We start from the raw sequence: 25,804 nt of genomic DNA, 5'->3' as shown, positions 1-25,804 counted from the left end.
TGCAAATAACAGAATGTAGACTTGAAAAAAGGACAAACGACACAGGATTATTTTATTCCATTTATTTTTCTAACCTTACTTTCACTGTTTACCTTTAAATTTTCTCTTTTTACAATGACTGAAATTATAATTTTCCAGTAACAATTAGAATTCGATCATTTAGGGATCTTCAAAAAATAATATACAGATGTAACCAATACTGTTATAATTTATACATTTATCTTTGAAAATAGGAATAAATTTACCTTTACAATTTCTCTTTTCTACAGTATTATCATTATCTTCCCATGTCACATAATGGCAAAGCATCCACTACTCAGATAGTGATGTTTGTGCCTTGAGCAAACTTTCTTTGGACAGTGGAAGTGAGTGAGTGTGAGAGAGAAACGAGAGTTCACAAAAATGACATTTCATATTTACAGTTTAGATTTCATCGTTATAATTTAACAAACTGACAGTCATGTGGTCAGTGCTTTACTCAGGGCTCATCATCAGGTTAGTTTAGAGGCAAAGTTTGAGACACAGAGGCACAGTGTTGAGACTAACAGGTGAGTTTCTTTTTTCTTTCAGTGAAAGCAGAGCCCATTAATTCATGGTTTCCTTTAGAACAGTGAACTGTTACCATGTGTATGTTTGAGGACCCTGATAGAGAAAATGATCAGTTTGAACAAATGTCTTTGGTCATTTTTAAATTTTAAAACAAACCTACTCAATCAGCTTAAAGTGCAATCACCTACATCTCTGCGAAAAGGGAATGTTTTATCAGCTCTGGTCTCGCCTGTTGTCAAGATATTCTGTTGCCAGCCATGTTACTCATCAAATCTGTCAAAAACAAACAAAAATATGAAGCAAAGAGAAGAAACTGTTATATAAATTTTCCTCTTCGTAAAGCAGAAACAATTCCCTCATTTCCTCTAAAAGCATTAAGTAATAAACCTCCTATCACACTAAAAGGCAGAAAGCTGAACTCAGCGAGCCTGGATATGAGGTTTTAGGTGCCGCGTGTCGTAGTGTCATTACGAGATCTTACAACCTCTACAACTCCACTAACAGATATTAGCACATGGTCTGTCAGTCCTAAACACAAGTCAAACAACTGATTCAGAATTATACAATAATAAAAAAAAAAAAAAAATCTGTTATCATGCAGTACATGACTCCATCTGGGAAGACAACTGTAGAAACTGCAAACTATGCCAATATACCTGCCATAAAAATCACAACCCTGAAGATGTCAAAGCTGTATCAGCATTATGGAAGAGTGCAGCGACATCAACACATGACCACTCTGAGCAGGTCACATTCAAGCTAGTGTGCACAATAAAGAGTCACTCAGACAATATAACTTTGCTTTAAACAAGTCTCTTACAGTAAGTGAATAAATTCTCCCACAGACTCATTCACCATGAATTAATCTCCCCGCGTGAACTCAAAATGTACAAATATATTTTTAAAGGAACAGATCAGAGTGCGAGTTGTCGTTTGTGTCAAATGATGAATAAATATCTGCTTGTGAGTTAAGAGAGAAATAACCCGACGTATGCTGTACACGCTACATGCTAGAGAGGAATACAGGCAGCTGTCTCTCAGCATTAGACAAGAAATGTTGCTTCCTTTTTCCGACTATAAAAATACCTAGAATCTAGAATGAGTGTAGAAAAAAGTTTACATTTACAAGTCATTTACATCCAAGGCCATTTTTTTTCCCGGGGAGTGGCGAGTGAAGAAGCGCAGTGAGAAAGTGAGACTTAAAAGGGTGAAGAGGGGGCGAGAAACAGAAAATCTCAGCATAGCGGTGCAGAGCGCTACGCTGTTTGGACAAAAGCAGCCTCCCCGAGCTCAGACAGGAATCCGTCAGGACGTGTGAAGGGTGAACCTGACATTTGTGTCCAGTTTCTGAGTCTGAAAGAAATGTCCAAAGTACTATTGGCTGCACAGTACGTAGAAGCATGGCGTCCATCCAGTGCCAGTCCATAGAGATTCAGAAAGTCATGTCGCTTCAGCAGCAGAATGGAGGGCAGGTTCGCTTTTGTTCTGCCCTTCACCGTTTACCGTTATTGCTACCAAAGCCTGCCCCGTTTTCCAGTATTACATCTGCAGATCAGGCTTGGATCAAGAAGAATCAGACCACTAGCCGGCGCAACAGAGGCTAAAACCACCGTGAAATGAAAACGCTTGAGGCGTGGCTGCCGATTACACCTTCCTTCAGTACTTCCGATATTAGTGTACCTTCACAAGTTTATCTTCCATTTTAAGGTTCATCCCTTCACAAAACGTTGTCTATCATGAAAACAACACAAAAGTCAAAACAAAACGTAGTGCAAAATACAAGCATTTGATTCTTCACATACACCTGTCAAATTTGAACATTTGTCAGCATCAACAACATTTTTGGTGATAATAAAAATCACAGAAAGGCTTGGTAGCCTGGAGTCATTCAGCAAGAGAACATTGGGCTCAGGTGGGCTGTACCAATGAAACTAGATACCAGAACTCATTGGTTTCCCTTCATTTAACTCAGTTTGATAGTTTCGTCAGTTCCAGTCAGTCTACTTTGTGAGATATGTTTGACTTACAGTATCAAACACTCCTCAGAGGGAGAGGTTTCCAGCCAACCTGAGCGCCAAGACCATTGCTTCATCTCAAAACAACAAAAAAAAAACAACACATGGAAATATTGTGTCACAAGCTCTTTTAAAAACCCTAATGTTTTACAGAGCAGCACGTCACACAGACACACACACAGACACACACACAGACACACACACAGACACACACACAGACACACACACACACACACACACACACACACACACACACACACACACACACACACACACACACACACACACACACACACACACACACACACACACACACACACACACACACACACACAAACAAACCCTCCAGGCATTTCTCCTCATCTCGAAATGTCCTTCACCTGGGTTCACTGGAAAGACGTGTTACTGGATTTAGGGATAGAACACACTGTTGTTGATGCTGGTTGCAGCACAGCAGACTAATCTATCCTGACCAGAGCTTCATATGACTTTGTCACTTTCATTAAAACACTACTCAGCCCGGTTCAGGAGACCACGACCCAGTTACCATGCCAGTGACAGAACTGAAGCATGGATGCATGTATGTACATTTTAGATCACCTTTCCTTTAAGGCCTTTAGGTATCTCATCAGATCAAACCAGAGGGGGGGGGGCTCTAAATTATACTGACTTCTGGTACACATCTACACATTCATCCACTCAACACAGAAAACTCAGGTCCCTCTAGCCAAATACATGGACATCACCAGAACCCAAGTGCCTTTAGAAGAAATAACACACACAAGTGCTCACATACAGTATGCTATAAGAGCAAAGTATATCGAACTAAAAATAGCTTATATTTCACTGACAGACATGAACATCAGGATGTTGAATGAGTGGGGTGCGTCTTAGTTTTTTTTTTTTTCTACCAAAACGATGGACTGGATATTTTTACATCCTCCTGGTAGGCTTGTTTAAGCCACTGTGCATGGCCCTCTAGCTGCAGTGCATCTATTTCACCTCCAGGATGGAGGGGTTGGACTCCATGATGGCCACAATGATTTTGTCAATGTAATCCTGGAGTCTGTAGTTAATCTCCTCCTGTTTGTGGACAGTTTCCATAAGCTAGAATCAGAGAGACCAAAGTCAGTGGAGAACAGATTATTAATTCACGTATATAGGAATTCTAATTTCTAAACCTACCTCGGCACGAGACACCGAGCTGATCTCAGCTGCCAGGGAGTCGGAGAAAGACGCCGACATCAGGGTCTTGGCTCCCTGGATGCTCAGGTTGATAATCTGGCCGTTTAACTCATCATTCTGCTCCTTCAGGCTGCGATTGTCCTGCAGAAGCGTAGAACTTTAAGTATGTTGTCCAATAATGTCTGGTTGAGGGTTTTGGAATGACAAGATGAAAGTGTGCGTGTGCTACTGTACCTGTTTGAGTCGTTTGATCTCTTGCTCCAGCTCAGCTTCACGGGTGCGTGTCTGGTATTCCTGCAACCCTGCCCCAGGCGATCGCCCCCTCTTTGCCTCAGCCTCCAGCTTGTACAGCTGTAGGTGTTCCAGCTGTTTGCGCAGATCTTCGATAAGCTATGGTACAAATACGTTGAGACATTACTCAGAATCATACAGAATGACGAGGAAATAATAATGAGACAGAACTATAATCATAGGGAAAAAACCCCTAAAGAACCCGGTTCTACCTCCTGAGTACACTCCTTCTCCTTGTGATTCTGGTGCCGTTCGTGGCTCAGCTTATCAGCCATCTTTTTGCGTGATTCCATCTCCTCCTGTAACCTGTCAGACATGGCTTCTGTTTCATCCTGTAGTTTCCTCTTCTCCTAAAAAAAAAGCCAAAAGGTTGAGGCGGTGATGCATTGTAAAAGTCAGGAAAGTGAAGTTGTGCTGGGAGTAAACCAAACCAAACCTCTTCTAGTCTCTCTATGTTTGCTCGCAAACAGGGAACACAGGACCTCAGCTCACTGTTCTCCTCATCCAGCTGCTGAAGCCTAAAAACAAATACAAGACTTTTAGAGATTCAGACCTAATTTAATGTATCTGCTCTGTTAATGTTTTTCTGCTAAACCATATAAAGACGGCTTATATCCAATAGCAGACAAAAACCACATGGTGGCAGTATGAAGCTACAACACACTGGTCAACAAATTGTTATAACATAGTACATCCTATACAATTTATCCAAAAAGACCAAAGACACAGTACTAAAAACATTCCAGAGTTTGTTAATTGGCTTATATAATTTCTTGCCACCTCTCCAGCTCACCTGGCCTGCAGGTTTTCCAGCTCCAGCCCTCTCTCCCTCTCCAGCTTGCTCAACGCCTCTTTGTGGCGTCGGGTCTCCTGCTGCAGCTGCTCATCAGCGTAGAGCTCTTGCTCCTTCAGTTGCTCCTCCAGTGCGTTGGCCCGGTGCACCAGCTGCAGGTTCTCCTGGCGCAGACGCGTGTGCTGCTCCCCCGAGGCCTCAGACTCCTTCTCCAGCTGCGCTACCCGGCGCTCAAGCAGGAGCACCTGGCAAAGGTGCAATGATGGTTAAACGTGAACTAAAGCTTTATTTTGTTGCGGTAGTGATGGAAAAAAGGGTGTGTGCAAGTAGAGGAATGTCAAGTTTGTCACCTTGTCGGTGATGTCATTGTCCGCGAGTTCCAGGATGTCCCGTGTTAAGTCACTCATGGTGTCCAGAGTCATTGAGCTGTTCTGGAGAAGATGTCTGCAGGCAGGAAAAATAAAAAACACTTTGAGCATTGACAATGTATTACACACAACACATGTATTACTACAGTGATAGGAACATAAACCATAGCATAGCAAAACCAGAGCTATTCAACCTACCGTGCCACTTTCTTACTGGACAGTCTCTTGCCAGCACTGGTTGGAGAGACAACAACAGGACAAATGGTCAGGAAGGGAAAAAGGATAGAGGAAAAAGAGAACATCTCCCGGATGTACCCCCCGACCCCCCCGCATGATTCTATGGTTGAGCCACAACAAAAACAGAAAAAAAGAAATCACTTACCTGTGGAAACTTTAAAAGATTATAAATCTCATTTAAAAAAGCTCATTAAAGCTTAAAGCTCATTTAAGAGAAATATGTAGTCTTATCATCACATAAGCACAATGCTTATTATGGATGATGCGGCCATTTGCATGGATGTAATAGTGGGAAGTGCATCATCACCACAGTAAATGACTTCCAATGAGTTTTCTAACAAATAAATACTAAATTCTATCACTGCAACTCAAACAAAAAGGAAGAAGCAAATGGGAAAAAACAGATGGGATAAAAACCCACAGAACATGCGCGTGTGCATCCACAGTTCACGAGAAACACACCCTGTGTTGTCATCTCAACACGGCATGCACACACACACACACACGGCATCTAATCTGCACTGCAAACACATTCACACGACTAAGATTCGGAGCGGGGTGTGAATGATGTTACCTAGTCATCTCAAGGAAATTGAGCCGAGTGGAGAGGTCCTCGAGACGACTTATTTGTTTGTGACACTGGCTACAGAAAAAGTCCAGCGCCTCCTCCCTGAGGAAGCTCTGAAAGCAATCAGGGAGAGGAGCAGGTGCGCTGGAAGAAGGAAACAGGGAGGAAGAGGAGGAGGAAGAGGTGAGTGACAGACAACAAGAGGGTGCACTAGGGTGGGACATGACAGCTCCGTAGGAAACGTGAGCATTAATAGATCCGGAGGAGAGAGTTTGAAAGAGTAAAGTGCCAGGGAGACATGAAACAGACGGTGCAGTGAGAGTGTGATTTGGTTTTGGATAGTGTCATGATGCGAAACATTCGAGGACAAAGAATGTGTTTCACTTCACAGCTGATGAGAATTTTCCCCAGCTGCCAGATATTCATCTCTTTTCAACCTGTGCTTTGGGCTCAGAGAACCTACAAACCAGGGACCAGCGCATTACATAAAAGTCAAAGAACCATAAACAAGATCAATGCTTTTATGGTTGTGTGTACTCCTCACTCATCGCCTCGACTACTCGACAGCTCAGGTCTAAATTATGCAACTAACTGGCACAGCTTTCTCCATACGCAGGCACAAACGCTGCATCACGTGGCCCGTTTTTAGCGAGTGTCACTTGACGGTCACACGCGCTGCCATATGAAGTCGTTCTCTTCTGACAGCGTGACCGTTAATTATTAACTACTGTGGCGTGTTTGACTACATAAACCTGCACTGTTGGGTTGCTGTGCCGTGATGTGGGAGTGTGTGTAGGCAGCTCTGACACATGCGCCAACAATGTGCACGGCCGGCTCAAAACACAGTGACGCATTTGCAGAGTGGGTGAAGTTTGTGGGATGTGGGAGTTTTTTTTTTGTTTTTTATGTGTCTCTATGATTTAGTGAACTTAATCAGAAAGATCTCTGTTTATATGTGGTTTAATCTTTCACCTACGGTTTGTCCCACTGAGAAAATGTTAAAAAAATATATATTTTTAGTTCTTATAGAATGTATATTTGACATCAGACAGTACACGTGAAGATCATTTAAGTGAACAGCCAAGCTTATATATAAAAAAAACAACTCTGACTCCTAGAAAACAGTACGGTAAAACACAATGAGTTTGTTTTTTTGTACTGCAGTGATGGTTTTAATAGGGATAAAACAGCATCTTGTCAATCGGCTCTAGAAACTGGGCAGTTAGCCGGTAAGAGCTTCCTGGCGAGGCCAGTTATGGAAATATTACCCAAACGGGAATTGCGAATTATCTGGCTGAGAGTCTCTGAAAGCAAAAGGAGGGGGAGGAGAAAGACGGCTATGAATAGGCTGCAGTGAGAGATTCAATGCATAAGGACTGTGCCACAAATTGCACTTGTGTGTATTTGTTGTCTGCATTTTGAAAAGGGGAAGGTTTCTGGATGCTCCTTGAAATGTCTGAACTGTGCAACTGTTGCAGATCACTTTAACACCCTGACTATAAAACCTTTACTCAAGCGACTCGGGATCACCTATGTTATTAATATTCACCCACTTATATATTGGAGCCATTTATTTTTCTGAATGACTTTTGCCTGCCATAGAAATAAAGCAGAAAATAGTCCTGCATTATCCCAAAATTATTCAAATCCATGTGCACTGAAGGAAAACTCGTACCTAGGAGAGAGCAGTGAGGAGCCATTCACATGCTCAGGCGGAGGCCCGTCAGGGGAGTCGCCCTCCCCCTCTGTCCCCTCCACGCTGCTCTCCACCAGCAACTCGGACGTGTTACTTTCCCCAAAGTCCTCGAAGTGCTCCTCCTCTCCACCGATGACCGTCACCAGAGAGTGGCTGTGGAGCTCAGAGTTCAAGGAAAACCTAAAGGTAACGTAAAAAAAATTAAACAGTGTGTTAATGTCTGGTCACTTGTGTACACACACACACACACACACACACACACACACACACACACACACACACACACACACACACACACACACACACACACACACACACACACACACACACACACACACACACACACACACACACACACACACACACACACACACACACACACACACCTTTACTTTACTTTAGCTTTATAGCCAAAGTTACAGGATAAAAATAAATGTCCAACTGGGGAAAAAAGAGTACATATGTATTTGAGAGCCCACAATTCCAGTCCAGCAAGGTTCCTATTCTGACTCCATGTAAAGGTTATAGACAGGCCACGGTACTTAGCATACAATGTGTGGTTAACTTATTCCAGAAAGGCTGGATCTAAGCTGTTGTGCCTGGAAATGCCCAGAGCCCAGTGTAAATCCCCAACAAGTACACTTAATCTTCCCCCAGAAACAGCAGCAATCTGCACAAGTTCAACAATCACTTGTATTCAAAGACTATCTGTTAGTTCACAGTAATCCTAAAGCCGGCACAGGCGGAAACGACATGTTTTGTAAAACCAGGGTGGCAACAATTCGAGGCATGTGAGAGGAACCGTTGTGGAGTTTACTGTGAGACAAGCTTAACGGATGCCTGGATCTGCCCTCAGACAAGCTGCTGCTACGTTTGCTTTGTTAACAGGCAGATTGTCTTACACGACTCAAGTAAAATCTTTACTGTTAAGACGAGAAGAGTCTAGACTCCTTAGACTCAGTGATCTTCGTTTAACGGGAAAGCTGCAAAAAGTTTCCTGACACACACACACACACACACACACACACACACACACACACACACACACACACACACACACACACACACACACACACACACACACACACACACACACACACACACACACACAGGATGAGGAAGTTCTACTCAGCAAGTCAAGTGTCCTCTCGACAAATTATGACAAAAAGAAGACAATACCCTGATATATGGATATATGGGTCAGACACTAAACACTGTAAAAAGAGAATGGGCTGAAGTGGACACGCAGCAGCAGCACCACCAGTTTTAAAGCCACTTACCCTTTACTGTTTTTACTGCTTGGCCCCATATTGAGGTCCCTCACGCAGAGGGACGGTGACGAGAGAGAGCGCATCTTCAGGCGCCCTCCGCTGCTCTGGCGTGAAAGCCGTGGAGCAACTGGAGTTAAAACCCCAGACAACCAGAGCGGAATCCTGAAGTTTCAAGAGTCCCACCGGCTAAAAACAAAACCAGCGCTCCCCAGCTCGGAGCGAAGGAAGCCGCCTGGGCTTTAAAAACAGCGGCGGCTTTGGCCTTGATGAGCTGACGATCTATAGAACAAAACGGGTAATGGTGCATCGTCTGTGCCACCCACAAGACTTGAAGCGGCACCAGAAAGGGTCGACTGTGAGTGGGTTAATCAGATTTGAGGCTAAGCAACGGTCAACAGACAGTCATGCTGGCCATCCAAGGACCAAATGTGTGTGTGTGGGGACACAGGGGTAGGACAGAGGCGGGTGGGGGAGGCTAATCCTGTTAGATTCCTAATCCCCAGTCCAGTGCATTTACGCCCACACTGAATAAGTGTTAAAACACTTGCAGGCGCAGTTGGCTGGACGCTAGCTGTGTGGCAAAATTCCCCTTAATGGCCACTTTATTTCAATATTTTACAGTCAGTGTTAAATCCCTGACTTTGGCCGTCGACAGTATATCCTAAATCCAAGACTTTAATGTAGGTTTTGGCAGCGATATACACTTCATATAAACGTAATTTGCGTTCATATTAACAAAATAACATTGAGAGTCATAGTCTGCGAGTATTAGCTTTTCCAGTCACTTTGTAAGGGAAAACCTAGGAGTGAGTCAAGGAGAGGGAACCAGATAATCACATGCCAAAGGGGAAAAAAAAGGGTTACAACGACAAAAGCAGCGCACACTCAGCACTTCCTGGAATTCAAGGCTCGGTCATGGAATGGGAAGGCAAAACACTTCCACGTCAGTCAGACTACTCCGATCAGTCACGAAGCGACATGTCACATTGTCAGCAGATATATTTTGACTGTGCTACGCTTCGTTGTGTTTGGCCTCACTACTGCATCAACACTGGCACAAATACTGTACATGGGCCTTATCTGCAAGAACGTCCACCTACAATAGAAACGAGCAAGTTACAAGGTTCTTCGGTCATTCAAACTAAAATAAAGGGGGTTCAAGTAAGTACTTATATATTAAACACTAACTCGGCAGATGTAAATATTGTATCAGCGACAATAAATAAAGCCACATATTCAGCGCACACAAGGTCATTTTCAAGGGATGTGGAATGCAAGAGTCAAGAGGAAGACCATTACTGCAATAATTTAACCTTTAGAACATAATGCCTATGCTAACAGACATAACTTGACATCTTTCAGTCAAAAGATAATTCCTCAACTTCCGCACAATTTCAAATCCACAGCCAGAAGGTACGTGATAAAATCCACTTACTGTAATCAATAACAGCTGACGTAACCTGAGAGCTTTGAACAGATGAGCAAACCTCGCTCTTTTACTCCAGAACAAATCATGTTCCTCTCAGACACACGCTGGATTGCGTAGAGAATGATGGAGGGACTTTCTGTTCAAGGTCTCGGGTGCTTACACTGTGCACATTTCAAGTTATCTCTGAATAAGCTTTCCTGTTCAGCCGTACAAAAACAACACAAACCGAGTGTCCTCGCTGACTGCGTGAAACAGCTCCTCTAATAGCCAGTGACAATACATGATGTACGAGTACATGAGGAGCTGCATTTAATGAAAAGTTCTGGGGAAAAAAAAAGTACTCAACACTTTTCAATACCAGCTTTTCTAGCAGAGTTAAGGTGTTGGGTGAGTAAGGTGGTGGCTGTCTATTGCCTCTGTTTAATCTGGCTGTCTGGTGACCCAAATAGAACCAAAGTGATCCAGCACTGGGCATGCAAGCGCCGTAAATCACATGATCTGTGTGAAAAGACCAGTGCAGGGCAACTCCAGGGCTAACCCCAAGCTGGAGACCTGACACACATTACAGTAAATTCTACAACCACTAGAATAAATTACAATTAATGATTCTATGTCTCAGGCTTTTCTCAATAAGCCTGTCCATGCACTCAACGCTAGGTTCATACAGAGTTTACTTAATGAAAAATGTTCCGTTGGAGAAAATTATCAGAGTTGAAAGGCAACAGAGATTTGAGTACAAGAAAACTAGGCCTTGAAATGAAATCTTTTAAAGGTCAGGCCCCAGCAGGGGGTGCATGTTGGTAATAGCGTTTTACCAACCTATTGCTGCTGTCTTCAGGGTCATGCAGGGTGGCCTCGATGCCACTGTCCGTCTCCACATCCTCATGCATCTCGGGGGGTACGAGTGCCCCCGTGTCCTCGTCAGTGAAGGTCTCGCACTCGCTGTAGGTACTCTCAGAGCCCAGGTATGCGCTGTCAGTCACCTCATTTTGCTGAAGGAATGAAACGACAAACACATTACCGTGTGCCCATAGCAACAAACGTGCAACAGCAGATTCCAAAGTTCTCGTCTATTCAGGTGGAGAATCACACCAGCAGCCCAACAAAAAGTGGAGGACAAACAGGCTTCAGAAACCTTCTGCGGCGTTTCAGATGGCTGTTCCAAGCAAAACCTGCTGCATTAACACCTCCGAGCAACAAGTTGAAAGAAGATGAGCAATCCCAAGGCTTCGACACAAACCCCACACATTCATACAGGCCAGAAAAGACCATCTGACGCTACTGGCAAGCAGCCACATGCAGGTATCAAAGCGGTGAAGCAATAGTGAGGACAGGTGAGCCAAAGCATTACGCACCATTATAAAAGTGTCAATAGGAGCAGAGCCCAGAGGGCTGCCGGCAGTGCCCAGAACCATTGTTTGTTCCTGGTCTCAACGACAGGAAGCCCGTCCTGCCATCAGAGCCTCCTAATAACTCCTCTTTCTGTTCCCTCGTCTTCACTCGGAGAGAGTGAGAGAGCGAGAGAGGTAGAGTCAGTGGGAAAAATGAGAAATACTGTAACTCCCCGTTCAGCTTCACTGGGTGGTCATAGGGGTGGAGACAGACAAAGTCCAAAGAGTAACAAAAGTCAGCTGTAATGCTCAATCGGCTCCTGCCAGGATTCAAGCTGAGGTGATAATAAGGTGAGGTGAATAACTTCAATGTTTTCTAGCCCCTGAGAGCTGTGTACTGTACTGTGAATCACAACAACCTGCCACAGCTTCAACAATTCACCAGGCAGTGAAAGTAACTACTTCAGTTTTGGCAGAAAATATTAACACTGAAGACGTTGCTCTTTAAATGGTTATTCTAATGAAATAAAATGAGACATTGCACTGCAAACATTGCAAGCAACAGAGAATATTCAGTAAAGGAAAAACAGGATGGATGGGGCGTTGCTTTTCTCGTATGCCAGGTTCCTGCAGAACAGCCTCACCTTGACTGTTTTGAAAGCAAACAGGGCTAGAACAGCACTGCCATTCAGAAGAACCCAGTTCTGCCCAGAAAGAAGAAAAAAACACACACACGCACATACACACGCAGACACACACGCAGGTGTGGTGATTGCTTCAAACATGCACAAACTTCCTAACAAACTGCTGACATTTTCCTGTAACCAGTAGCAATAGCATCCTGAATGCATCAGGTCAAAAACAAGCTGTAAACAACATGTTTCCATCCCCATTACTCTGCTGGACCTGCGCTGGAGGAGTAAATGACCTTTTTCCCCCCAAAAGCTCTGTCCTTTTCTTACTGGGTTGTGAAGAGCTCTCTGGTTTGGATCTTGTACCAGTCTGATGATATCTTTGTGGGTTATGTTTTCACACGGTTAGGCGTTGTCATGAAACTGAGAACAAACAGGCTTCTGTTGGAAAACACCTAAAAGCATCACACATCCCATCAAGCATCTGGGCTGAATCAAACACGCTTCAGATGTCGGACACCCCAGGACAGGTTCATCTGACTCTCATATGATTCAGGCTACAGACCATTTACTGTATCTCCAATTGTCTCAAACTCACCTACAACAGTGTTACTCTATAGAACATGAAAGACTTCTATTCTATAAGCTAAGCAGCAGGACTCCACATATTTCATACACTTGAGCCAATAATATATCTTAAAGTGGACTGAATCCATTTGCACTCTATTCAAGTGTGCAGACCTGCACTTTTAAATGCTGTCAAGAGAGGGCGCTGATAATGTATAAGGTACACAACTACCATAGAACAACAACCACGGTCCTTAACCGCTCAGTGAACACAATACCCAAAACATTCTTATTTTGTGGAAGCCAGCGACAATGAAGGTTAAATATACAAGTTCCGCGTGTGAGAGGAATCCTAGATATGCTAACCACAAGTGTAAAAACACACATGTAACAACTCCAGCTCATTCCAGCTGCTTTAATATCTGTCAAAGAATACTCAAACACGCCCAGCCTGCCAGATGCCAAACCAGCGTCAGCCAAACCAGGCAGTCCTGCCTGTGGAATATTCACAGAGTGGTAATGATAGCTCTGAGAATTGCAGTGGGAAGAGGGAGAGAGCACGGGGAGTTCAGGCGCTGACATTCACATTGTGCTACTGTGTCTGCAAATGAGAGGCAACGGGACAACAAGTGGACCACATGCACAACTAGAATGAGGCGAAGCCTCTTGTGTGGGGCCTCACCTCGTCGTACTCCTCCGGACAGCCCACGGCTCCGTCCCCTGGACTGTAGTTTACACTGTACAGCTGTGGCTCCGGACCTGAGGACATGGAACGAGACAGGTTGAACATTTAAGTCCCACAGCAATTAAGAAGCTGTGCAAACATATCACCAGGCTCGATTTAGCTTATACAATTATGTAGATAAATGAAAATGTGAATTTTATAATTGAAACAAGAAAAAAAAAAACATTTGGAACACACACACACACACACACACACGTGTCCTACAGTAGCTACCCTGCTCTGCTGTATTTACAGTCAGCAAGCCGAGCATGACGTTCCGTGACGGTAAACACAACTTCTTACGCTCCCATTGTAAGAACTGAAGACTAAACACAATACAGGTATAGATGAAATAAAACAATCAAAAGGCCTGAAAGCAACACCAAACAGTTCCCCGCTCAAAACAGTTGCTAGCGAGCAGTGCAACCTGAGACCAGCCAACAAGATGGAGTCCCATCAGTCACTGCAGCTCCTGTAGCTAGTAAACAGAGCCGTGAAAAGCACCCTCCTGAGAGAGTTGAACTGTTTTTAAAAGCTGCCAGTGGACCAAAGACGTTTTGTGCAGCCAGGTCCTGTGTACGACGCTGCTCTTTGAGACGGGACCACATAGCAGGCCAATTAAATGACTGTGTACCTAGCGCGGCTGGGCAGGAGCAGCTGGCTCCTGTTTAGACAGCACATCTAGAGTCTAAATATCAAAGCATATTCATTTCCTGAACCATTTTGAAAAGAGTTTCAAGCGCATCCAGAGCCACGACGTCGCTCCAAAACACGTCCATTGCCCACAGACTCCGCGTTCTTAAAAGGAAGCCTTTCCACCAAAAATGGCAGCGAATCAAAACAAACAGAAAGAAGGCGGAGTGCAGTGGAGTGTACACTGAAACTAGAGAACAGGTTAGGGGCTGGAGAGCAAGTTTAGCGCATATATTACATGGGAAGTGAAGAAAACCAGGATACAAAGACCTAGAGGGTCTAAATATCAATGGGTCAGCTGAAAGGAAGTGAAAAGTATATGCTGCCTTTACACCCTTACTGGAATTCTGTCAGCAGGGTGTGAGTGATTTGGGAAGTTACAAACTAGGTCCGATCTTCACACACTAATGGGAAATTGCCTTCCAGGTCCAGTCATGGAACACATGGTACAGTAATCAGGGGCTAGATTCAACAAAGTACATGATTACACCATTTGTTAGAAAGATAACAACAAGAATCTCAATCAAACTCACTAACACAACCCTGCAACTATTGTAGTGACCAAAAATAGAGGACAGTGCAGAGAATGAGGACAGTAAATAATTCAGGTAAATAGGGCTCTGTCTAAACTCCATTTCTCCACCACTCCTGCTGTGAAACCTCGCCAATCAGCCCATGTGTCTGTGCATCTCATGCCTTCCAACGAATGACTTATTAATGGTGTAAGAGGAGCGCCACAAAACAGAAGGCCTGGGGAAAGACTACAAATCAATAAGCTGGGCCAAGTGAGGCAAACAGTGCACCGTTGTAGCAATGTCTCCAAAACCTGTAAACTATGTCAATACAGCAGGTGTCTGATGAAAAGGAGACATTGTTTAAGATGCACTTTACAAGGCAGATGTATTAATCAGTCAGTCTGAAACCTTAGCTCTCTGAGCTCATGTGCAAAGGCAAAAACCAAGAATGTAACGGAGAAAAACAAACAAAAAAAGGTTTGCAACCATAATCTCATGCTTAAACAGATGTGTGACTCGCCTCCATTGCTAATTGCAGAGATTCCACGATGAAAGTCTTCAAAGCTGATCACGCCCAGGCCACTGGGATCCAAAAACTTTGTCAGATCCTTCACCTGAACGGGAAAAATAACATTTCAATATTATGTCATTACATCAGTTAAGAAAAAAGAAAAGTTCTACCACAGACGTGGCATTATTTGTACAGATGATGTAATGAAGTTCACTGCACAAAAGGCAAACAACTGCAGCCATGTTTGCATAATGACCACAGGAGAAAAGCATGAGGAAGAACACATCCACAGTTTTACTGTGAATAAGCTGCATAACATTTATAAGAGATTCTTCACATGACCTTTTACTGCATGATGACACACTTTAAAGAGATTCTGATTACAAGAGCAAAAAGAGGTCAATAAAACACTTCTGACCTCCGCATGACAAGCATCTTTAGCAGATGTCAACTGTTCCTGATATTACTAGACATAAACGTTACAAGAATATTAAAATGTACAAAGGCCAGTTTTTCCAGCCTTTATACAAAACATTACCATCCATTCCGTTGCCCGAATATTATTTTACTTACACTCTTATTCAAAATGCAGCCGCAATGTAAAGTAGCACAGTCTTTTCAGCACAGAAAGCACCATGAACTAATATATTATCATGGATTATGTAAGAGCACCTACAGACTGTATGTTCCTACAGTCAGTAACCTGGCAACAAGAGGATCTGCTTCACTAACCACAACACCTCGGAGCATAAAGACTCAACACCGACTGAGTGCATGTTAAATTAAATCTCAAATCTGACCAGTCACATGTGCAAACCCTCTGGCACATTTTTCAGGTTACTGCTTAAGCTACAGTCATTTCCTCTGTCGACACAGACCTGATCTGGGAACGGCACTTACGTCTGTACCTGTAGAATTACTGGCAGCACAGACAGCGAACTGAAAAATCACAATCACAATCACTCGTGAAATTCACAATGTGAACAAGTAATTTTACCAAGAGCTTCATTCAAGTCAGGGGCTTCCCTCCTTTACACTTATTATATCAGTTACATATATAATCAAGCTGATCTGCTTAGCTACGTTGAACTCCAGAGCTGAGCAGGCTGAAACTCTTATAAACTGACTCCGCCAGCTTATGATGTGGGTTTGGTGCGTAAAACCCGGCTGTATTTAGCGAGGAAAGGGGGAGAGGCTGATGTCACTGAGCGGTGCTTAACGCTGAAATGTTAATGTGGCATCAAAGATCACCCAAGTCCTATCTCGCCTCTGCAAACGTAGATCAGCTATATTCTTTAGCTTTAAGATGAGGGCTTAAGAGGAAGGGTTTTCCAAGGATTGTACTTGTGAACAGATATGTGAGGGCGAGGCGTTTAAATCTCTTGTGCTTTTCCATTTCACAGTGAAGCATCACGGTTCACAGGAAATGATTTTGTTCCACGCATCTAATCAGAAACTCGTTGCTGGCTGAGGTGAGAACCCCGAGGTGCGAGTGAGGTATCAAATGAGTGTCTGTGGTCTTGATGGAGTTTTTACATACTCAAGAGAGGAGAAATATTTAATGCTTCTGGAGCAGTATTTTAACCCACCACTACACAGGCCAGATTAAAAAAAAACATGACAGGTGAAGCAAAGAGAGCAGTTTGAAGCTGCTCCAGTACTCATGGCCTATATATGAGCTTAGGCTGCACAGCAGTGCCAGGCCCCTCAGGTTTAATGAGCAGACCCTGATGGCTATTACTAGGTCTAACCTAAAAACTAGAGGTGACCGATTTCACTTCAGTCATTTTGCCTCAAGGACTTGTTACAATGCAATTCACCATACAATTATTACAATATGCATGGATGAGTGGTACATTAAAAAAATTGAAACTAAAAGGCAACTCTTGTCGGTTCCACTGCTTAGTGGAGCAGTGAAGCCACTGTGGTTTTTCTGTTTCCTCTATTTGTGTCTAATCAGTGCTGGGGCACGCCTGACCGCCTCCACACAGACCTCGGTTGTGCATACCCCCAAAAGAAGAATACCCTTTGCTGAGAGACTTTCCCTAAAGGGTTTTCACAATTGTTCCTTAACAAACTGTGATAACGATGGTCATAGGTTTAGTGGTTGACGAGAGATGCTGAAAAAAAAGTCAGAAAGATCTTTGAATGTAAATCATTAACACAAATGCACACTGAAGTGAACTGAATGGAGGGGATGTTTCAGGGCATGGGACATTCCATTGTGGATTAGGGGGGCAGTGCATAAAAGCAGCGGGTGCGGGGGGAGGCCAGCTAAAGTAGGGTTGGGAGTGTCGACTGACATGAGACTCCTCCACAATGCTTTGCAGCGTGGCTTTTGTGCAGAATCAGGGCGCAAACCATAGAGAGTGAGCGGCGGTTAACTGAACTCGAAGAGTTGGTGCATGACTGCAGGATAGGTCAAGACTCCAGTGTAGCGCAGCCTTTCCATGTTTTGAGAAACAGGTTCATATTGAAGCTACACAACAGTGTGTGTGTGTGTGGGTGTTCACAAATTCCCGTTTGTATCCTGGAATAATTCTGGTTGGGAACATTTGCATGCGTAGCATAAAAGCATTACATGAACATGCATGCAAATGCCACATGATTACATTTCCACCATTTGCGACAGGTAGCAGATATTTTTATATATGCAATGTCTGCGCTAACCTGAGCTTAGCCCTTAAGCTACCACTTCACGTATAACCCCATTTACAATGTGCTGTAACCTATATATTTTATGATTTATGCATTCTTTTAAAATTGCTACAACATTTTACCCTGTGGTTTCAGCCACTGTGCCAAAACACCTTGTTGTGTTATCATCAAGGTCTAAAGTATGATTTTGCAGATCAGAGCGGCTCAGGCATGAAGGTTATTCAAAGCTCTTTTATCGCCATATGACTAAAAACACAAGGCCCTATCAGGCTAATGCTTATTCAGATATGACCAGCACATTCACATGTTTTCCAGGCTGATAAAAGAAGTGCAAACCATGCTCAACCTGAGAAAAAGCAGCCACAACGTGTGTGTATAAGCGTTGATAGATCAGGCCTGACTTTCCCACTGATCCCGGTGTTCTGCTAATAAAAGCCCAATCCACCGAAAGGTCACATCCTTCATATAACATTGCACATTATCTGGAGATAAGGCTGTCTGTCGCTTTACTTACGGTAAATGAAAAAGGCAAACCTGCTTTATTAGGAGGGCTTTCCTGTACGGGCTCCTAGGAACCAAATATCTGATGGCTGAACAAAACACACAAGTAACGGAAGAAAAGCTGCTAGCGTCTGCAGTACAACGGAAAACAAATTTGAAAATGTCATGTAAATGTTTTACTTTTATCTCTGCCTAGCTAAGCATCAGGTGGAGCTGATTTACATGAGTCTACCGTAACAAAGGCTCAGCTCTCTCCTTTGAAACGAGCCGCGGAGGTCGGTGGACAGCACCAAAACTGACTCAGGGAAACACATTTAACTCTTAATCCTTCACAATTCTCTGCCTGGGGAGCCACAGATACCTACAGTATGGCTGGACAGGGGACGCATCGGGCCAATAGAAGTGCTGCAAACTGGAAACGAAGGGATTAGAAATTGTTTGCGCGCTGGCAACACGGCCAAAGGTCAAAGGTCACCGTGTTAACCAAAACCCGTCAGAGTTAAACTGAAGCCTGTTAATAGAAAGTAAGCGCATTTCCTGGCTAAGTGCTTAATAAATACAAACTAATACATAGAGTATGCACGTTACTTGAAAACAGTGTGTTCAGCTGCTGACGATTGGTCTGACTCTTCAACACTTGAACAAACGGAAGCAGCAATAAATGAACTGGATTTGATTTTCACACTGGAAGGTTTGAGACCTGTATGAAATAGTAAACGGCAACCAAATACGAGATGTTATTGAAGTAACCAAACAGAGAGTGCTGGTTTACGACACTAGCAGCCGGGCGAGGATCGTGTTACTGGGGCTTCATTATGTATTAGAGCAGCACAAGCCTGATGCAGCTCGTTAGAACATTTAACTCCGATTAAGGCCCCAGTTTCAGAACCCACTACATTAACTGATCCATCAGAGCACTAGGGTTATATATAATAGCATGTTAGGCGGCCGTTACAATCTGACTAAACTTTCTTGATTTAGTGAGTTTTAAACAGATTTGGATCCCAAGCAACCTGAATTATTGATAGCAAAGCGAGCCAGATGGATTTCAACTGAATTACGCAGTCGTTGGGTAGAAAGCTCTCAGAGGTTCGGCACAAAATCAATAATAAATCATTTGTATACGGGGCTTCATAGGACTTTACACAAAGCTTCACTCAGCATGTTATGCAGGGAGCAGAAAAATAAGGTAGCTCACCTGATCAGCCCCATATGCAGCAGCAAACTCCATGAACTCCTCGATACGAACGAAGCCATCTCCATCTTGGTCCAAAGCGTCGAACACAGCTTTTAGTGGCGAGACGTCTTCTTCCCTTCTATTCACGGTGGAAACTAATGGCAATGAGTCATCTACCACCATCTTAGAGCAGGATAGTGTCTCCGTTTGCTCACTAGTCCACACAGCCTCTGAAGTGCTTAATTCCTGAAGTGAAAACTCAAACGAAGCCACCTCATGGCAGTCAGATTCCTTCACCTGGTGAGTGTCCGTCAACCGGTCTTCTTCCCTCTTGATTGTCTGATCGGGAACACTTTCATTCTGCACATCCTCCCGTGGCTTCAAGTCCCAGGTGTCCTCACCGCAGGCCTCAGCGGTCGGACACAGATCTAAAGCCATTGCCTCATTCCTGTGATTTTTTACCTCTGAACAAAGCTCGTCTTTGATCAAATCCACAGGAACTTGCTCCACAGAGCAGCCATCGCTGATGAATTCACCCTGGATGATGGCATCTCTGACCTCAGGCACCGTCCGTGATGAACAAGATTCCGATGGCAAAGCCAGAACAACTGAGTCATTCTCACCTTGTTGCTCTAAAGTCAGATTTGTAGTTACAGCAGCTCCTACATGGTCCACGTCTGACTGCTCCGTTGATGAATGCGAGGGCGCACCTGTACTGAAAACGGAGGCGGCACTGGCAGGGCACAGGCTCAGACTGCTGTCATAATCTGGAATCTCTAAATCCAGCAAAGGCACAGATCCTTCTGAACGCTCCAGCGGCGTGCTGACATGGTTGTGCGGGAGGCGGCTCTCGGGTGAACCTGGCAGGGTAGTGCTACAGGTTACGAGCAGATCGGTCACTTGATCGGGGAATAAACCGTTGTCTCCGCTCTCAGGTGACAACGTCTGCCCGTCCTGGGGCGGAGGGAGGTCTGCCTGCTTGTCTTGTGACAGGTCGACCAGCTCCTCGCTGATACCTGGTGAATTTAACTCACCTGCAGATTCTAGAGGGAGACAAAGGGGTTTACTTGAGAACAGATCTACCAATAAGAGAGGATCCTCTGTGTTAATCTTGGAATTTCCTTCAGAAAGATTTGATGTGGAGACAGGTTCGCTGAGACCAATTAACTCAGCCTCAGCACTGTGGGCATTTCCCGTCTCAAGAGAGGCCTCCTGCGCAGGACTTGGTTCCTCGTGGGAAGAGTCATCAGTGACGCTGGAAGAAAAAAGCCACGCCAAGGTGCTATCAACGTTTTCACCTGTTCCCTCGATGTGAACGCTACGGCGAGACGCCCGGGAATCCTCCTTGAACCTCAAATCGCCACGCGTCAGATCAGACATATTTATGAGGTTGTCCAGCTCCACCAGCTTGTCCTGGAAAACATTCCCATCCTCGTTTAGCTGGGATTGATGCCTGAAGTCTAAACCTGTCTGGTCACCCTTGTTTTGACAGAGCACACCTCCATTGTCTGAATCCAGTGTATGAAATCCAACAGGAAATGGCTGGTCGGACTCCCACTGAATGTGCCCCAGAGGGCCAGACAGGACCGTCGCTTCCATTTGGACCGGCAGCTCCTCCTCTCAAAACTTATGGAAGGTGGAATTAGGTCTTATCTCACTGATGATCCACTTCATCGGCTTTATTGCCATGTTTAAATGGCACTAGACATTTTCAGTTCAATCTCAAAAAAAAATGACTCAAAATTCTCCGATTATTGTTGTGCTCTTGTGTTTAAAGTGCTGCCAGGCGTCATAAAATGTACCGGAGCCAATTCTAAAAACGTCCGGATTCAGAAACTGGATTTGTACCGCAATAAACGTCTTTAGCTCTAGTGACGCCTGCTCTGAGGTAAATGCATTTCAACTCACTATGTTGTTTTCTGGCTCGGCAGGTCCTTTGCTGCTCGGTGCCAACTTCGGTACATCCGACGTCAGCATGCTTCGCTCCTGCCCGAAAAAAGCCTCAAAGCCCCGAAATAACGTTTCGAAACGATAAGCTAAACAGAAGCGTCACAAGCGATGGGAATTAACGCGTTAATGTTTGTCAACATTAGCTTTCTTAGCCGACTATCTAATCGCTTCCATCGCGAGCTAATTTGCGGGAGCCGAAGCGAGGAAGCGAAGCGCCGACGTGCGCTCGGACCCGGACGAACCTCGAGCGGAGACGTTGATGCTTAGCGTAGCATTACGCCGCGAGTTGATAATTATACCAGCGGCAGACTCCGCTCGGATGAATTTATGCTAGCAACTAGCGCTAACTCCTCCTTCCAGCATCCCACTTCTTTCGTGCCATTGGTCAAGACGGCTGCTAACCGACTAGCTAGCGAAATTAGCCTATTAGCTAGCGAACAAGCCCAACGGCTCCCCTGCTAACCCGCACATCTACCCGAATCCGAACCCAGCCTCGATACTACACCAGTTAAGCGGCAGCTGTAATAGGTAAAACCTCTCCGATAGTCCGAGATTGTGTCTTCACTCCGAGGCCGAATCCAGCTGCAATCCACCTGTGTCACTCACACGGCAGGCCAGGCGAGAGGCGAGACGAGACGGGACCGTCCTCTCCTCCTCGAATCCCCCCTTTGGCTCTCGCCTCAAACGCACATCCGCGTCAGCGTCCGGTGTCAAAAACCGTCACGGAGCAGAGACGGTCTCAAACGCGACCAGACGACTCCATCGTTTGCCAGTCCGTCCGCCGATGTTGATCACAGACACCGAAAGCTCTCGCATCAGCATCAGCAATGTTCCATCCTCCGCCTCCGCCTCCTCCTCCTCCAGCCGCATACACGCTGACGTTTCACGCACGCGTACAAAACACCCCGCAGTACCATCGGATGTGGCAGCTTTGATATTTGTGCCCAAAACCCATCGCCATATAACACAAAAGATCTATGTACAGTTATAATATATAAAATATAATAAACATCAGATCCTGATGAGGTCAAAGTTCAGGGTCAGCTGGAGGACTCTTGTAACGGGCATGTGTTATATTCAGCCCCCTTTAGGCGTTGATCACTTCATCTCTATATTGTTACAGTACGTATCAACTGAAATATTAAGTAGTCTATATATATATGTACTGGTTGATGATTGTAAGTGGAAGCTGCTGTAATGTTTTGGCGCCCTCATCTGATTTGCATTGGCAGTGATTATTTTTTTATTATTTTAAGGCCTCGTCCTGCTGCTCCCTTATTCCAGTGGGGATTAAGACTTGCATCCTCATTATCAGGCCAATTATTGTCTACTCATGGCGCATCAGGTTACAGCTTATGTGTTGAACGAGCTGTATACAAATTTCAGGTGGCATCTTGTGTTTTATCTGATTTGTTACACGCAGCCAACTTTTTCCTTCGACTTACTTCAACTTACATTAAACACTCTACGCTCGCTCATCTTTCACAATAACATAATAACTTTGATATATAACATAACACAAACAACAAACATACATTAGGCCAACAACACAGTTGTTTGTACAGGAGCTAAAACAAATTGTAAGAAATTTGAATTTGGCGTCACCACTGGATAATTATAAATGTTTTTACTAATAAATGAAAGGGATAAAAAATATAAATCAATGGCAACAGACCAAAATGTGTTTTTATTGATCAAGTATGTTAGTGTTTAAGTCTTTAGACACTATACTTTTAAGACAATACTTCCTGACCTGAATCACATAATACTTATAGAATCGTAGTTCTGGAAATTAGCCCAACCTGTTCCTAATTTCAACATTTACTTGTCTCTTTTCTTTTCAGGTGACCAATACCCTGAAAGAAATAAAAACAAGTTGATTAATAGGGGTCATTCTTTGTTATTTTCATACAAATTATGTCAGATCACTACATTTTTCAGATTTGACCAGATTTGATTACACCTCCTCCTACACACCTTGGTCAGGAGGAGGGCAGGGGAGCGTCTGTTCACAGTTTAGCAGATTTAGAGGAAAATATACCCAGCAGCATGGAGACGTCATTGGAGGAGGTCAGCCATGACCCACCGTCGGCCACCAGGATGGCTCCAGTCACATAGGAGGACGCTGGGCTGGCCAGGAAAAGAGCGCAGTGGGCCATTTCCGTCTTGTTGCCTGATCGCTGCAATGGAATGGACTGGAAGATTCCAGTAGTCTCCGCTGTTAAACCACCTGAGGGATTCCGGTGATAAACTGAACTTAACATCAGGTCCAGCAGTAACAGCTTCTGGATGACTTGTATAGACATGCTGTAACACTGTAATAAAAGGACCACATGCTGTATATGACAAATTGTTACCTAGTTTACGGTAGCCCTCTGTGCCGGATATGGCCCCTGGTGCCATACTATTGACTCTCACCCCACTGGGCCCCCACTCCACAGCCAGGTGCCTGGTCATGGCGTCTGGTGAGAACACGAAGGACTCGTGCATGACTTTACAGGCACAGATAGCCATGTTGATAGAATTACACAACATCAGACGCTCCTACCATTTGCAGCTTTGGCAGAGCCGGCATGCACCTGGAGGGCTCGTCCCCTGTAGCCGAGTGTTGCAGAGATGTTTACTATGTTTCCGCCGTGATCCTGGTCATCACGCAATAAAAAATAGCTTGACACAGCACAGGCACAGCTAGAAGCATAAAGGTACAGACAAAACACCCTCTACCTTGAACCACTTGTCATACACCACTTTGCTGGTGTTGAATGTACCCATTGTGTCTATTTCCATAACTGTCTTGAAGCCGTTGAAAGAGAGGGAGGTCGCCGGGCAGAGGAAGTTTCCAGCAGCATCTGCCAAAATAAAGTACATTTAAAAAACATAATAATAAATATAAATAAAATTTACAGTAGTTTCAAATAAATATAGATGAGCATTCTGCATTTAAATACATAACTCAGCAATGCATGCTAACAGATGTGTTGCATGGCTAAGACTGAACCGTAATATGCACATCACGCACTGTTAACGAGGATGTCTATACGACCCAGCTCCCGCAGCGTCTCGTCCACGGCGGCCGTGATGCTTTCAGGCTGCCTCACATCCACACACAGAGGGAGACAGCGGCGTCCTGACGCAGCAGACAGCTTTTGAGCGGCCTGGCGAAGGACACGGTCGCGTTACATGAAGCAGGAAAGCTCACGCGCATTCAGTCATGGTCGAGGAAATGTCTTTTAGGGCTGTGTAAAATGGCAACCTCTTTAAGCTTGTCCAAGTTTCTGCTGGCAATCACCGTGTCGCATCCGTGCCTGACAGAAAGATTAGCTATTAACTCTTTTCAACTTTGTTACATATACAAAATAACACAAGTTAATTAGTTAGTTAGTTAGATAAGCCAAGTAGAAGGATTAAAGTCCACTCACACTGTTTACAGACAAACAATGAATGTTTGCTATTATATTAGAACATGCACGCATAATATCTGCTTCTGTGTTAAGTCAGCTGACCTCATGAAGATTTCAGCTATTCTGAATCCAATTCCAGATCCACCACCTGTGATAAAAGCAACTTGATGCCTGAAAAAGAAAGTGCAAAATTGTCAAAGGTCACTTTGGGCAGATTGGATTTGAGTAAAATGTTGAATGAAGAAATGCTAGAGGCCTATTTCATTCTTACTTTAGTAGATCTGGACTGTAAATGTGTGTGTATGAAGTCAGGCAGTCATCTGTCCCAACGTCTTCAGGCAGCAGCTCTGCCATACTGATAAACAATGGAATGCAATCACTCAAGCGCTGCACAACATAATAGATCAACACATCATTGAATGTTGTTCTGAGAAGAACTTAAAAGTATCTCTACTGATCTCTACAGCAGACTGTGTAAAACAGTATCAGTCCTACAGTTAGTCAGTATTTGACGATCAGCGCTGAGCTGAGCTTTTTTTTCGCCAGCTGTTACCTGGTGAAGAGACTCCGGTTTTAGTCTCTCTGCAGAAGAACCGTCCAACTCTTGCAACGCAACAAGGCTCGGACACGAAGCAGAAGTTCAAACCAACCAAGCTTTTGCGTTTGCTCCGAAAACAACGGCTACGTTCGGTTTTTACGCCAGGAACGAGTTTGTACCTTGGACGCTTACTGGTGATGCATT

At 44.3% G+C, this 25,804-nt stretch overlaps 2 protein-coding genes across 3 annotated transcripts; both read right to left on the bottom strand.

Annotated features, from left to right (window-relative positions):
* Window positions 1-47: 47 nt before the first annotated feature.
* rab11fip3 (RAB11 family interacting protein 3 (class II)) lies at window positions 48-22,523 on the bottom strand. The gene is made up of 14 exons (XM_029134046.3): window positions 19,733-22,523; window positions 15,385-15,478; window positions 13,615-13,691; window positions 11,222-11,394; window positions 7,682-7,882; window positions 6,013-6,150; window positions 5,400-5,435; window positions 5,184-5,277; window positions 4,834-5,078; window positions 4,477-4,558; window positions 4,253-4,390; window positions 3,984-4,139; window positions 3,750-3,890; window positions 48-3,671 (listed from the first exon to the last, which is right to left on the bottom strand). Exons 1-14 carry the CDS (start codon window positions 21,308-21,310, stop codon window positions 3,558-3,560), a joined length of 3,267 nt encoding a protein of 1,088 aa, XP_028989879.1. The 5' UTR covers window positions 21,311-22,523; the 3' UTR covers window positions 48-3,557.
* A 798-nt stretch (window positions 22,524-23,321) lies between these two features.
* decr2 (2,4-dienoyl CoA reductase 2, peroxisomal) lies at window positions 23,322-25,804 on the bottom strand. Of its 2 annotated transcripts, none has more exons than XM_029134114.3 (10): window positions 25,616-25,804; window positions 25,334-25,417; window positions 25,165-25,233; window positions 24,915-24,966; window positions 24,681-24,816; window positions 24,386-24,510; window positions 24,210-24,303; window positions 24,019-24,123; window positions 23,639-23,891; window positions 23,322-23,517 (listed from the first exon to the last, which is right to left on the bottom strand). In XM_029134114.3, the coding sequence occupies exons 2-9, from the start codon at window positions 25,414-25,416 to the stop codon at window positions 23,671-23,673; spliced, it is 885 nt and encodes a 294-aa protein (XP_028989947.1). In that variant the 5' UTR covers window position 25,417; window positions 25,616-25,804; the 3' UTR covers window positions 23,322-23,517; window positions 23,639-23,670. The 2 variants fall into 2 exon arrangements, with proteins under 2 accessions (XP_028989947.1, XP_028989946.1); XM_029134113.3 differs by having other exon boundaries at window positions 23,703-23,891.

The sequence above is a fragment of the Betta splendens genome, chromosome 19, assembly GCF_900634795.4.
Source record: "Betta splendens chromosome 19, fBetSpl5.4, whole genome shotgun sequence".
In the NCBI taxonomy this organism is placed as follows: domain Eukaryota; kingdom Metazoa; phylum Chordata; class Actinopteri; order Anabantiformes; family Osphronemidae; genus Betta; species Betta splendens.
This window is presented reverse-complemented; position numbering and strand designations above follow the sequence as displayed.

Excerpts from the sequence above, each read along its gene's own strand:
- decr2 (XM_029134113.3), bottom strand. The coding sequence starts at position 25,416 with ATGGCAGAGCTGCTGCCTGAAGACGTTGGGACAGATGACTGCCTGACT. Across the intron at positions 25,234-25,333 it reads TACAGTCCAGATCTACTAAA|GCATCAAGTTGCTTTTATCA; the intron begins GTAAGAATGAAA and ends TTTCTTTTTCAG. Across the intron at positions 24,124-24,209 it reads CTCTGCCAAAGCTGCAAATG|ACGCCATGACCAGGCACCTG; the intron begins GTAGGAGCGTCT and ends TGTTCTCACCAG.
- rab11fip3 (XM_029134046.3), bottom strand. The coding sequence starts at position 21,310 with ATGGAAGCGACGGTCCTGTCTGGCCCTCTGGGGCACATTCAGTGGGAG. Across the intron at positions 11,395-13,614 it reads GTCCGGAGGAGTACGACGAG|CAAAATGAGGTGACTGACAG; the intron begins GTGAGGCCCCAC and ends TCATTCCTTCAG. Across the intron at positions 5,436-6,012 it reads AATTTCCTTGAGATGACTAG|TGCTGGCAAGAGACTGTCCA; the intron begins GTAACATCATTC and ends CTCTCCAACCAG.